The sequence below is a fragment of the Schistocerca nitens genome, chromosome 6 (genome assembly GCF_023898315.1).
Source record: "Schistocerca nitens isolate TAMUIC-IGC-003100 chromosome 6, iqSchNite1.1, whole genome shotgun sequence".
Taxonomy (NCBI): Eukaryota; Metazoa; Arthropoda; class Insecta; order Orthoptera; family Acrididae; genus Schistocerca; species Schistocerca nitens.
In genome coordinates, this window is record NC_064619.1 from 391,262,049 (window position 1) to 391,277,579 (window position 15,531).

A 15,531-nucleotide genomic window follows, 5' to 3' on the forward strand; every position below is an offset into this window, starting at 1 on the left:
CCTCTCCTTCCCTCTTTCCTGATGAGGCAACAGTTTGTTGCGAAAGCTTGAATTTTGTGTGTATGTTTGTGTTTGTTTGTGTGTCTGTCGACCTGCCAGCACTTTCATTTGGTAAGTCACATCATCTTTGTTTTTAGATATATTTTTCCTATGTGGAATGTTAAAATAAAAAACCCTAGTCTCTAACGAGTCCAGTACATGAATGTACATAGAAATTTATATTCAATTGTTCATTAGTCTTTTTTTACAATCAACACAGCCGCTAGCACACCAAAGAATACTACATAACTATTCCTTGGGTTTTCATCAAGTCTTCTGGGGTGCTGGCAGCAAACACTTGTCATCATCAGTGAATTGCCCCTCCAACAGCCTTCTAATAACAAACTTCCAACATGCACATAGAAACAGGTGGATCGGTAGAAACGTTCTCACTCTCCCACACTCGAAACTAAAATATTGGGTATTTGAGACAGTGGAAGGCCAAGTGTTTCTAGGATTTACACTGAAATTCTTGAGGCTTAGTTCCAATCACGTCCAATGGTGTGAATAAAATATGGAAGCAAAAGTCTTTAATATGAGACTTTTTATTGATAATCATTGTAAAACTATGTTAAATACATTTCATGATGTTATATTTGTTAAAACCCCACAGTTGGGAGTCTTTGTAAACAGTGAACAATAGACACAAAATCTAAAGCTTATTGTGGTTCCTGTGCCTTCCTGTATTTTACACTTTCCTGCATTTTACACTATTTTGAATCATTCTGCTGAAAGGAGTAAAAAGGGAGTTTTACTGTGGTAAATAATATGTAAATGGAAGACTGTTAGTGCCATAAGATATTTTACTATGGATGAAAATTCATAGATTAGACAGTGATAGTGTATTATATATTAATGATCTTTCAGAGATATCTGGTAACAATTTTTTTATGTTTCACAGCTTGCTGTCAAGGTCTGCTTGTTCTTCAGTTTGAAAAGCCTCATTTACATGTTCTTCTTTTGTTGTCTGATCATTTTGTGCAGCATCCATTTCAGTGGAGTGTTTCTCCAAATGAGTTTTGCCCCTTTTCCACAGTACATAAATAGTTCTGAAAAACATTTTTCCCATTAATATTTTAGACATATATCACATATATTAGTATCTTAAGAGTAAATTTACATTTATCATTAACAAATGTAGCAGTGCCAAGTGTGTTACTTTCTAAGAGGAAATTGAAGAACAATTCTTATTGCTATAAATGGAATTTTGATGTTATATCCCAAATGGACTACTGTGGTTCAACCTTTGAGTCTTATTTTGAATATGTAATACAATTCTTGAAGGGAAAATTGAAAAATGGAACCAGATTTGTATCATATACAAATGAATATGTAGGAGGAGGACAATGAAATAATGGGTTCTTACCATATTCAAGCCCTAATGCCTTTCTTTCATGACAAATGAAAGTATGTGATCCAAAGAAAAATTTAGATCCCACTGGAATTGGTCCAAAACACATGTATAAATTATCAACAGTCAGATACAACAGATATTCATTGTTAGAAATCCCATTTTTAAGAATATTTTATATCACACTGGAACAATATGGAAAATTAGATTGCTATTCGCCACATAGTGGAGGGGCTGAGTTTTCAGACAGGCACAGCGAAAAATGCTGCTGAAATATTTAATCTTTTGGAGAAAGTCCTTCTTCCAAACTAGTTAATATGCACACACATTCACCCAAGTACAACTAGCACATACATGGGTACATTCTTTGGATGTTGTGGTCCAAATGCGACTGTACCTGACATGAGGAGCAATCTGCTTGGGAGGTTGGTGATGGCAAACAGGAGGCGTAGCATAGGGTGTGGTGAGAGACGGATAGCAGGGTAGGGGTGGGGGAATGGGGACTGATGACCTCAGATGTTAAGTCCCATAGTGCTCAGAGCCATTTGAGCCAGGGGTGGGGGAAGATGCTGTGCTGCCTGTGGGAGTATGCAGGGTATGGTGGGGACAGGATAGTGCTGCTAGGAGCAGTATGGACAGGATATAGTGAAGAAAGCAGTGGATCAAATAGCTAAAAGATAAGACCCAGTAGGAATTCTTGGATAGCACAGGATATACTGAATTTAATTGACAAATGGAGAAAAAATAAAAATGCAGCAGTGAAGCAGTTATAAGAGAATACAGATGTATAAAAGAGGATATTGACAGAAAGTGAAAAATGGCTAAGCAGAAAAGGCTGCAGGACAAATGCAAACCTATAGAAGCATGCATAAGTACAGGAAAGACACACGCCACCTATAGCAAAATAAAAGAGACCTTTGGAGAAAAGAGAAATCATTTCACAAATGTCAGTTACTCAGATGGGAAGCCAGTACTAAGCAAAAAGTGAAAGCTAAAAGGTAGAAAGAATATCTAGAAGGTCTATAAAGAGAAATGACATTGAAGACAATACAGAAAGGGAAGAGGAAGTAGTTGAAGATGAGATAGGAGATATGATACTACAAGAAGAATTTGCCAGAACACTGACAGACCTAAGTCAAAACAAGGCCTCAGGAGCATTGTGACATTCCCTTAGAATTATTGAGATTCTTGGCAGAGCCAGCCATGCCAAAACTATTCCACATGGTGTGTGAGATATATGAAACTGACAAAATACACTCAGATGTCAAGAAAAGTGTAATAACTCCAATTCAATAGGAACCATGTGATGACAGGAGTAAGTATTACCAAATTATTAAGTTTATAAGTCATGGTTGCAAAATGATGACACAAATTATTTACAGAAGAATGGAAACACTGGTAGAAACTAACCTGGGGGAAGAACAGTTTGGGTTCCAGAGAAATGTAGGATCACATGAGGCCATACTGACCCTATGATGTAGACAGATTTAGACTGCAAAATGGCAAATGTATGTTTATAGCATTTGAAGATTTAAAGAAAGCTTTTGATAATGATTGGAATATAGTGTTTGAAATTCTGGAGGTGTCAAGGATAAAATACAAGGAGCAAAAAGTTATTTACAACTTGTACAGAAACCAGACTATCATTATAAGACTCAAAGGACATGAAAGGAAAGCAGAGGCCGAGAATAGAGTGAGACTTGGTTGTAGCTTATCACCCATATTATTCGATCTGTACAATAAGCAGGCAGTAAAGGAAAGAAATTTGAAAGGGAAATTAAAGTTAGAGAAAAGAAGTTGATGTTTGCTGATGACATTGCAATTGTGTCATGGAAGAGCAACAGATTTGAATGGATAGTGTCTTGTAAAGAGGTTATAAGGTAAACACAAACAAAATTAAAACAAGAGTAATAAAACATAGTTAAATTATGCCAAGCAATGTTGAGCAAATTAGATTAAGAAATGAAAACTGAAAGTAGCAGATGAGTTCGGTAGGAGGGGGGAAGAAGGGTTGAAGTAGAGAGGATATAAAATGCAGACCGGTTACAGCAAGAAATGCATTTCTGAGAAAGAGAAATTTTCTAACAGAAAATATAAATGTAAATGGTATGAAGTCTTTTCTGAAATAGTTGTCTGGAGTTTAGCCCCATATGGAAGTGAAACATTGATGATAAACAGTACAGAAAAGAAGAGAATAGAAGTTTTTGAAATATGGTGCTACAGAATGTTGAAGATAAGATGGGTAAATCAAGCAACTAATGAGGAGGAGGTACTGAATCAAGATGGAGAAAAATAAGTTTTATGGCACAACTTGACTAAAAGAGAGGACACATCCTAGGAATCAATGAACTGCCAATTTGGTAATGGAAACAAATGTGGGAGGTAAAAATTGTAGAGGGAGACCAAGAGGTGAATACAGTAAACAGGTTCAAATGGATGTAAGTTATGATAGTTATACAGAGATGAAGAGACTTGCACAGGCTAGACTAACATGTATAGCTGCATCAAAATAGTCTTTGGACTGAAGACTCCAATACAAGTCTTGATCATAGAATGTTCTCTTTTTCTCTTTCTTGGCAGAAATTTATGAAACAAAATGAGTGAATGAATGAATGTTAATTTCATTATAAACTCCAATGTGAAAGTTTTCCTTTTAATTATTTGAAATATAAAGTGTACCTGAGCATGTCATTAACACCATGGTAAAGATCTCCACTAGAGCTGAACAAAAACTGCTTCTCACACAGTTGAATTTCAGTAATTAAGTACAGAGTAAATTACACAGTTTTGAAAAGGTAACAACAATAATAACATGATAAAAGACCACATACGTACATGTAGATAGCTCCAGTTATTAGAGCAAAAATGGTACCGAGTAAGAAGAAAGCGCCTGGAAATGTCTCAAGCGTTGCTATATATGTTGTACTATACAATGGTCCAAATGCAAATGTTGTAATTCCTTCACAAATACCCATCAGAGAAAATGTTCTTCCTGTAGAATGAGAAGACAAAAATATTTAAATTATCACATTTTTAAATATGTGCATTTATAGCATACATCTCATTTGAATGAATCATTTTTATATTAATTGAATAATGCTAATGTATACAAAGTAACAATCTTTCCTGTTTGTACCAGCAAATGTAGACAAGCTCTTTCCTAACACACTGAAGTGTGATACAAATAAATGAAAATTATGAAGGTTGCCTACCCCATCTTTCAAATGTAAGGAGAGTAACTTGCCATGCACAGGTAAGAAATCCAAAAAATTGGAAATGGATACTTGAGGTGTTATACAGTGTTCATGAGGGCTGTTATTAGAGCCTATCTTTCACTATCAGGTTATCTGGTAAAATCTGACTCCTTTATCCTTACTTTTAATAGAATAAAACTCCCAGAGTATATCAAGGCACTTTCCTTTACTTAACTGTATGGCTCTTCGTTGTCAACCCAATGCACTGTTTTAAATTCCAGCACTTTGGATACATCGTTGTGTAGGAGAGAAGCCACTTGTTGAAAATGTGGTAAGACAGCCCATGAAGGTATCATTTGTTCATCTCCTACAAAGTGTGTAATTGCTCTAAGTACTTCCCTGTCTTGTGCAGGGACTGCGGCCTTATCGTGAGGCTGAAAGATCTATAAGCCCATGCAGTCCACCACATTCTTTACATCTTTTATTTCAGCTCTTAGAGAGCCTTTTTTGACAACTGATGCATCTGCACAGATGAGGTTACTAGCGTCAGCACTACTTCCTGCATTTGCAAGTACATTTGTAAAGCTGCAGTTATTTCAGAATCCCTTGGTCCTGTTGAGAATGTCAGTAAAACACACAGTTACCAACACTGCAGCAGTCCCAACACCTCTGAGGGCAGGGTCCAAGCCTTCCCAGGCTAAAAAAAGCAAACAGGAAGCTTCCACCTTGGGCAAAAATAGGTAGCAAACTATCAGACAATGTTGGTATCATTTGACCTGATGGTTCAACTGCTTCTGCTTCTGAGTCAATGGAATGTGAAGTCTGCCTGTGGCGACCATCTCATCCAAAAACTGAATCTCCATCTGTTGCAAGCACCCCTCCCTGGCAGAGAGTGCAACCAGCGTGGTAAATGGCACCCATACTGCATTGTAAAATAATTAGTTTCAGGACTCATGCAGAGAAACTGAAACTCCTAGCACATGCATACCTTCTGCGCTTGTGTTAACAAGAAACACATTTTTAAGTTAAGGATGTCCCTGTACTATTGGGCTATCCCATCCACCACAAGGGTCACTACTGCCTATGCCAGCCAGGATCCAGCATTCTGCTGCTGCCATGTGAACATAGAGAGGGGGAAGTTAGACTTCAGGTCTAACAATTCTGAATTTTACAATTGTCCTTTCACCTTGTGGGTGCTTGATTCAGCACTGCCTGAGGCTCAGTACAGTGCAACTTGTCACAACCAAATCCCATATGTCATGCTTTGACATTTGGAAGCAGCATCAAAGTGATGTTTCAATATGATGTGGCAAACAGGCCACATTCCCCACTCATTGAGAGAGGTAATTTTGATACCTCTCCCCAAACCTGAAAAGTACCAAATGTGTCCCAGTAGTTACTGGGATGTTGCCTTAACAAGCTGCATAGGGAAGACCTTGGAGCAAATGGTGAACCTTCATCCAGTCTGGGTGTTAAGAGACCAGGCAACTCCTTATCCACTCCCAGTGTGGATTCAAGTGATTTCAGTCCTCTTTTTGATGAACTGACCCTGCTACAGATGGCTACCCAGCACACTTTCCTATATAGACATCACTGCACTAGTATATTCTTTGAAATCATTAAGGCATACAACACTAATTGGAGACAGTATTCTAGGGCAGTTCCACAAATTGGGCTTTTGAGGCCACCTCTCCATCTTCATATGGTCCTTCCTCTTAGCAATTTTTTAGGTTTCAGGTTGGTGATGTGCTGTTGGATCATTTTGACCAGGAGAGTGGTGTTCCTCAGAGCAGTGTTTTAAGCAATACCCTCTCTGCCATAGCCATAAACAGTGTCATGTGTACAGTACAGAGTCCTATACAATGTTCCTTATCTGTGGATGATTTTGGAATTTTCTGTTCCTCCTCCAATATTGCAACAGCAACAGCAGTTTACAGTGCAGGGCTGTAAAGACAGGTTTTTAGTTTTCTGCAGAAAAATGTGTGTGTGATCAATTTAATCATTCTTGTCACATTTTTAATTTACCTGACATTCATATGAAGGACAGCATTCTACATTTTAGAGCTCAGTGAGGATTTTGGGCCCCATTTTTTACTTCAAACTGTCATGGTTACCACACCTGAGAGACATAAAAACCAGGACCCAGAAGGTGCTGAACATCTTAAGGTATCTTAGCCACAGGTCTCAGGGACTGGACAAGGTATGCCTGCTTCAGCTTTATGGGGCTTTTGTGTGACTGAGGGTGTACAGTGTAAAAATCAGCCAGTTCTTCTTATCTGGGGATCACTGTTGCTATCCATCATGAGGGTATTAAGCTGGCCACACTTGCTGACAGTGCCAGCCCCGTACCAAGTGTCTGTGCTGAGGCTGGGGTATGATCAGTCACCATCCTGCAGCAGTTACTCATGTTGTGTCAGGCTGTAAGTTCCTTACTGCACCGAATTCACCAGCACGCCATACTATCACTTGTACATCTCTGGAATGACTTTTCTCCAGTCATCCATGAGCAAAAAGGCCATTTGGGATCTGTATGCAGCATGTGCTAGAGTCATTTGGTGTGAAGCAATTATAACCCCAAATCCAGGGTTTTAACCACCTGCCACCCTTATTACTGCAGAGGCCCACAATAATTTTAGATTTAGTGCAGTACAGGAGAGACTGCACTTCTGCATACATTGGGGTGGCAAAAGGAATGTGATAGCATTATGCACATATACAGATGGCAGGAGTATCACATACGAAAGGGATAAAAGAGCAGTGCATTGGTGAAGCTGTCATTTGTACTCAGATGGTTCATGTGAAAAGATTTCTGAGATGATTATGGCTGGACAACTGGAATTAACATACTTTGAAGGCAGAATGGTAGCTGGAACTAGATGCATGGGACATTCCTTTTCAGAAACTGTTGGGGAATGCACTGTATTGAGATAGACAGTGTCAAGAATGTGACAAGAATACAAAATTTCAGGTATTACCTCTCACTACGGACAACACAGTGGCCAATGCCCTTCATTTAATGACCGAGAGCAGCAGTGTTTGCCTAGAGTTGTCACTGCTAGGAGACTAGCAACACGGCATGAAATAAATACACCTTCATCTACATAGATACTCTACAAGCCACCAATAGTGTGTGGTGGAGGGTACCCCGTACCAATACTAGTCACTTCCTTTCCTGTTCCACTCAAAAATAGAGCTAGGGAAAAATGACTGTCTATATGCCTCCATGTGAGACCTAATTTCTTGTCTCTTATCTTCATGGTCCTTACAAGCAATGTATGTTAGTGGCAGTAGAATCATTTGGCAGTCAGCTTCAAATACCAATTCTCTAAATTTCCTCATCTATGTTCCTCAAAAAGAATGTTGCTTTCCCTCCAGTGATTCCCATTTGAATTCCCAAAGGATCTCCATAACACTTACATATTGTTTGAACCTAATGGTAACAAAACTAGGAATCTCTGTTTGAATTGCTTTGATGTTTTCCTTTAATCCCAAACACTCAAGCAGCACTCGAGAACAGGTCACACCAGTATCCTATATGCGGTCTCCTTTACAGATGAACCACACTTTCCTAAAATTCTACCAGTAAACCAAAATCGACCATTTGCCTTCCTTACTACAGTTCTCACATGCTCGCACCATTTCGTATCACTTTTCAATGTTATGCCCAGATATTTAAATGATATGACTGTGTCAAGCAGGTCACTGGTAATGCTGTATCCAAACATTAAGGATTTGTTTTTCTACTCATCTGTATTAACTTACATTTTTCTACATTTAGAGGTAGCTGCCATTCATCACACCAACTAGAAATTTTGTCTAAGTCATCTTGTATCCTCCTACAGTCACTCAGTTTTGACACCTTACCTGTACACCACAGCATCATCACACTGTTTGCCAAACCATTTATATATATGGAAAATAACAGCATTCCTATCACACTTCCCTGGGGCACTCCTGATGATCCCTTTGTCTCCAATGAAACCTCACTGATGAGGACACCATACTCGGTTCTATAACTTAAAAGGTCATTGAGTCACTCACATATCTGTGAAGCTATTCCATATGCTTTTACTTTTGTTAATAGCCTGCAAAGGGGCACTGTGTCAGGTACTTTCTGGAAATCTAGAAGTATGGAGTGTGCCTGTTGCCCTTCATCCATAGTTTGCAGTGTATCACGTGAGAAAAGGGAGAGCTGAGTTTTGCACAAGTGATGTTTTCTAAAACCAGGCTAATTCATGGACATATGCTTCTTGCTCTCAAGAAAATTTGTTGTGTGCAAACTAAGAATATGTTCAAGGATTCTACAGCAAACTGAAGTTAGGAATGTAAGTCTAATTTTGTGGGACCTCAGAAATACAGCAAACCAAAGTTAGGAATGTTAGTCTGTAGTTTTCTGGGACCTCAGAAATCAATGTGGGACATATGACAAACTTTCCCATTAGGGTAGTGTGGCAAAATTTGACATTACTGGGATATGCCAGTAGATAACTGATGTGAGTGCCTTTGCCAACAGCATGACATTGCCTACAGTGCCTCTCCTGGGATTGTGACCATATGAGTTGGATCCTAGATGACTGGAAAACTGTGGCCGGGTCAGATGAGTCCTGGTTTCAGCTGGTAAGAACTGATGGTAGGGTTCGAGTGTGGTGCAGACCTCATGAAGCTGTGGACCCACGTTGTCAACAAGGCACTGTGCAAGCTGGTGGTGGTTCGATAATGGCGTGGAGTGTGTTTACATGGAATGCACTGGAACCTCTGGTCCAACTGAATCAATCATTGACTGGAAATGGTAATGTTCAGTTAGTTGGAGATCATTTGCAGCCAATCAAGGACTTCATGTTCCCAAACAATGATGGAATTTTTATGAATGATAATACACTATGTCACAGGGCCACAGTTGCTTGTGACTGGTTTGATGAATATTCTGAACAATTTGTGTAAATGTTTTGGCCACACAGATCACCAAACATTAGTCCCATTGAACATTTATGGGACGTAATTGAGAGGGCAGTTCATGCACAAAATCCTGTGCTGGCAAAACTTTTGCTATAGAGGTAGTGTAGCTCAGTATTTCTGCAGAGGGCTTCCAATTACTTGTTGAGTTCATGCCACATCAAGTTTTAGCACTATTCTGGGCAAACAGAGGCCCCACATGATATTAGGAGGTATCCCATGACTTTTGTCACATCAGTGCATGTATTTAATACACTATTTTATTACATTTTAACTGAGCACAGCAAGCCTGTTGCTGTATTTATGGATGATTCTAAAGAAGGGGACTCCAGTGGTTGAACTGTTGTTTTCCCTAATTGTGTTCTCAATGTTAAACTGTCTCAAGACTTTACTGTCTTTGACATGGAGTTATACACGATCTTCCAGGAACTGGAGCCGATGAGATGTGTTTCGAGTGCTATATTTCTTGTCTGCTCTGACACCCTGAGTCCCCTTCACTCTCTACAATGCTTGTACCAAGATGGGTACAAGGGCATATTGGTGTTCTGGAAATGAAAGGTGGATGTAGAAGCCAGGAAGCCATGTCGTGATCCTCAGATACTTCTATGTGCTATCCCCCTACACGCTCTCATCTCACTGTTGAGGTACAGACACATGCATTGATGGGAAGGTAAGTGGCTGGTAGTGACAGACAACTAGTTGCATCTAGTAAAGTCTACAATGTGGCTGTGGTGTACCTCCTTCCAATCCTGCAGATGGGATGAGGTCCTCCTTATGCATCTTCACACAGACTACAGCCCTATGATGCATGGCTTTTTGCTTCAGCAAGAGAAGTCTCCAAGGCTGATGCCTGTTGCATACAGGTCATTGTGCACCACATTTTACAAGATTGTATTTATTTTCAGACCAAAGTGTGGCAACTCATTTGTCGACAGATTTGCCCTCCACTTTAATTGACAATCAATTAACTGTGTTACGACTTTGAAAATCTTGTGAATTGTCCAACTTGTTCCCAAAAATTTTAGGGGGGCATTTTTAATGTGTTATTTCAGGGGCTATCTCATCCATGTCTTTGTAACCAGCCAGCCACATATTCTTGTCATCTTATTTTGGTTTTCCTCATGTTTTACTTAGATTTACTAAACAGTTTTAGAACATCTGAAAAATTTTAATGTCCTCTTCCATGATGTGAGCTATTGTGAGTGTATGGGTGATCACGAGTGAGATAGGAGGACAGTTAGTGCATTTTTATCTCTGATTGCTTTTTATCACTTTTCATGCATTTTCTCCATTTTAACCACATTTGTTTCTGCTAATGTCATATGGGTGCTGATAACCTCATCATAGGGCGTAACATGTAACAATATTATGATAGTTACATACCACGTTTTTCAAATGTAAAGAGAGTGAATTGTCATACACATGAAGGAAATTCAACAATTTGAAACAGATATCGGAGGTGCCCTGAAGTGTTTGTGAGAGCTAGTATTGGACACTATCCTCCACCATAGGGCCATAAACGGTGAAAATGTTCAGAAACCCTTTTCATGCAGGTGATTTAGAGTCAATAATTATATAAAAAAGGGAAACATTCCACGTAGCAAAAATATATCTAAAAACAAAGATGATGTGACTTACCAAATGAAAGTGCTGGCAGGTCGACAGACACACAAACAAACACAAACATACACACAAACTTCAAGCTTTCGCAACAAACTGTTGCCTCATCAGGAAAGAGGGAAGGAGAGGGAAAGACGAAAGGATGTGGGTTTTAAGGGAGAGGGTAAGGAGTCATTCCAATCCTGGGAGCGGAAAGACTTACCTTAGGGGGAAAAAAAGGACGGTATACACTCGCACACACACACATATCCATCCACACATATCCAGACACAAGCAGACATATTTATATGTTATATATTTATATTTTGGTCTCTAAATATGTCTGCTTGTGTCTGGATATGTGTGGATGGATATGTGTGTGTGTGCGAGTGTATACCGTCCTTTTTTTCCCCCTAAGGTAAGTCTTTCCGCTCCCGGGATTGGAATGACTCCTTACCCTCTCCCTTAAAACCCACATCCTTTCGTCTTTCCCTCTCCTTCCCTCTTTCCTGATGAGGCAACAGTTTGTTGCGAAAGCTTGAAGTTTGTGTGTATGTTTGTGTTTGTTTGTGTGTCTGTTGACCTGCCAGCACTTTCATTTGGTAAGTCACATCATCTTTGTTTTTAGATATAATTATATAAAAATGTAGATATTCAGGTAAGCAGCCTTCTTATTCATTCTACCTACATATATGTCTATATGCATCATCTGCAAATTTCTTTAAAGTGCATGGGAGAGGTTGCTTCCTATTGCACCAGTTATTAGGACTTCTTTCCATTCCATTCATGGTTGGAGTGTGAGAAGAACATTTAATCCACTGTAATTACTTTAATATTGTTCTCATTACACTTACAGGAATGATATGTATGAATTTGTTGTATACTGCTAGATTCATTACTTGAAGCTGGTCCTTGAAACTCTGTAAGTAGCCTCTGTAAGGGAAGTTTGCATCTATCTTCAGGGTAAAACAAACCTTTGTATGTGGCAGTATCCCTGGTTAGTTCTATTTGGTATGGTCCCAAACATTTCAGGAGTATTCTAGGATGGGTCACATGAGTGTTTGGCAAGCAATCTCCTTTGTAGACTGATTGTATTTCCTTCGTATTCTACCAATGCCCTAAAGTCTACTACCTGCTTTACCTGTAAGTGAGCCTATTGATCATTTCATTTCATATCCCTACAAACTGTTACACTCAGGTATTTGTATGAGTTGGCTGATTCCATCTATGATTCATTGATGTTTTAGTTACAGGATACTGTGCTGTTTTTAAATTTTGAATCAGTCATTCATATCAACAGTTGGAACAAGATGTTGGCTATTTCAGGATTTCTGAATCATTGTGTAGCTTTGAATTTTATTAGCAATGTTGGGAGAATAATAGTGTACTCAGCACATTGAGTATAGAGGAGAAATATCATGATATCACATATGATGGCTATATGGAGAAATAGGTAGCAAACTTAAAGTAAAAATTAAATCAGGTTAGTTTGAAACAATATAAGAGTGACAAGTCAATGTTTAAGCAATGTTTAAGGGGATTGTATTTGTAAATTGTAACATGTTGAAGAATTTTACTCTGTGTTTTGTTGTACTAACTATTATTACATCTGCCTCCTTAGCTAACTGGTCAGTGCATCTGACTGCTGTGCAGCAGGGTTCAATTCCTGGTAGGTGGAGAATATCTCTGCTTGGGGACTATGTATTGTTTTGTCGTCCTCATCATTTCATCACAATCAACACGCAAGTGACCCAATGAGGTATCAACTAAAAAGGCATGCAACTCGGCAGCTGAACTTCTACAGGTGGAGGCTGCGACCCTCAATGCAATATGGTCATTTCATTTCATTTCAACAAATATTATGAATAGTATATATTTAAATTCACCCAATAATACAAGAATGAGGAGGAAACAGTGGGTCAGAGAGATGCCAGTGCTTAATAGCCTCCAGAGGGCTCGTATACTTTGTGAGTATGTGTCATGGCGAGCAAGGAGCCTCAAACTGGCTGTTATTTTTCTTCTTTTCTTGAATCACAATCAACTTCTACTTTGTTTATTATGAAGGCTCTCTAGCTAGTTTATTCATGAACTGTGACCATGTAATCTGCATTAGACTAAACAAAATTAGTTTATTATGACATGAATATAGATGTGGAATCTGGAAATCATGTAAATATTTTGTATTTAGAGAAAATAGCTGAGTTTTTCCTACTTTGTGTGTAAATGTAGAGAATCAGTGTTACTGCATATTTCTATTTTGTGGTACAGAAACTGCATACTATCTTGAAATGTAACATTGTGTTGCTGTTGTTTAGTAAAATCTGTGTTGAAAATAGATACTGTAGCATCTGCTATGTGTGTTGCGGTCATCAATCATGACTAGTGACAACTAGTGATGTCACGTATATCTGGTGTGGTAGTGTCATGTGTGCACAGTATCAAGTGATCACAGATGTCAAACAACTTCTGTGTAGCTGTGCCTTCTGATTTCTATGTGTTAATTATTCCTTGGTATATGTCTTGTATGTTCCATGCTTTTAGTTCCATATTGTCTGACACTCTGGGTTACAGTAGTAACTAGTTCTGTTCATTCAAATCATTCTTATGCTCAGGAACATTTTTGCTACTGGCTGAACATTCAAGAGACAATCCATTGTCACCTGTAACAATCTGTTTATGTGCGAGTAAGCAACCAGCAACTTATCAGTAAAGATTTGTCAATCCAGCTCAGGTTCTATCTTAGATAGAACACTTATTCAAATGTGGTCAGTCAAATTATGCTGTATTCAACATGTGGTGACCCCAGTGTGATCTGAGCCAATGAATAGAAAGCTAAAATCCTGCTGGATTTATCACTTGGAAATGTGTCTGTGGAACCAATGGTGTCCAGGTTAGCAGTCTGTTTAAATTCTTTCTGGCCTAACAATCCTGTGGTGTGGTTTGAGCAGGTGAAAAGAAGCTTTCGCTGCACAGGAATCACAGCTGATTCCATGAAATTCACTCTCATTGTGAACCAGCTTGACCACTGTTTCATCACAGAGGTTCAAGATGTAATTATTGTGCCATCACAGGAAAATTTATAATAGAAACTTTCAATTGGATATTTACAGCATCACAAGAGGATTGTATACAGCAGATAGTGATCCAGGAAGACATAAATAATCACAAGCTGTCACATTATTTGTGTTATTTGTGGAGCAAGGTGGATAAAATTACTGTCCCCGACAAGTTGCTATGCACCTTGTGAAGCAGTTGACTACCACTGCAGGTCAAAGCAGTCATGGTGTCACAGATGCGTATGTTGTTGGACCATGTGGCAGAACTCACAGATCAGATCCAAGAGGCCATTGCACCTGCTGAGGTCAGTGCAATGACACTGCTGAGATGGCATTACTGGAGGAAATCCCGGAACCATTCATTGTCCAATATGGCATTATCTGACATTGACCAACCCATGTGCTGGTACCACCATAAGTTTGGCGAGCAGGTCTGGAAGTATGCAGCCCCTTGCTCACACCCAAATTGCAGTGGAAGTCAGTTTATGGTGCAATTGGCTGCCCCATGAAGTCATGATGCCTGTTTATCAGAGATGGTCAATAATACCTAATAGATACCAGTTCAGACTTGAACATCTTACCTTGCACATCAGTGTACTGTTACAGACCACCAATTGCATTCTGTTTGTCCACTGCTAATAACTCATCCATCTCCACCAATGGAAGTGAATTTGAGATGACAGCAACAGTTCACCTGGGATTTCAACATCACATATGTTATGGAAGCCATCATAGCAGCTGATATCTTGGCACATTGCTGCCTCATGCCAGATATGTCCAATGCTCAGCTGGTTCATGGTGTTACTGTTCTGAGGGCTGCAAGATTCCACCAAGATGCAATTGTGCACAGAACTAAGCTGACTCAGATATCAGGCACAGAGTATTCCTCTTTACTAAGTCAATTTCCTTTGTTGACTATACCTCCAGGTGCACCTACGCAAGTGCCTCACAATACAGTGCATCATGTAAGGACTACCAATAGTCCATCAGTATCTTGCAGGTCTAGGTACTTGTCACATAATCATCTGGCCATTGCCAAGGCAGAATGTGACACATTGCTTAAGGAGGGAATAATTCAACTGTCAGGTAGCTGTGCTAGTCCATTCTACATCTTGTTCCAAAGAAAGGAGGAGCAAGATGCCCATGTGGTGATTATTGCATACTCAGTTCCACAACAGTGCACAATTGCTACCTTGTACCATTGTTGTATGACTACAATTAACACTTATGCATTACATAGAGTGATGATATTCAGTTTTTTGGTCTGCTATAAAGCTCATACACAGATTCCTGTGATGGAGGAAGAGATTTGGAAGACAGCAGTTATTACTTCTTAAGA

The 15,531-nt window shown here is 39.2% G+C and overlaps 1 protein-coding gene across 7 annotated transcripts in view; it reads right to left on the minus strand.

The window, feature by feature from the left end:
* Positions 1-566: 566 nt before the first annotated feature.
* Positions 567-15,531, minus strand: part of LOC126263063 (proton-coupled folate transporter-like) — a 266,917-nt gene continuing 251,952 nt past the window's right edge. For all 7 annotated transcript variants that reach the window (XM_049960039.1, XM_049960038.1, XM_049960042.1 and 4 more), the window contains exons 6-7: positions 4,226-4,382; positions 567-1,088 (exon numbers count right to left, since the gene is read on the minus strand). In XM_049960039.1, the coding sequence (XP_049815996.1) occupies positions 935-1,088; positions 4,226-4,382 (311 nt within the window). In that variant the 3' untranslated portion in view covers positions 567-934. The remainder of the gene's footprint in view (positions 1,089-4,225; positions 4,383-15,531) is intronic.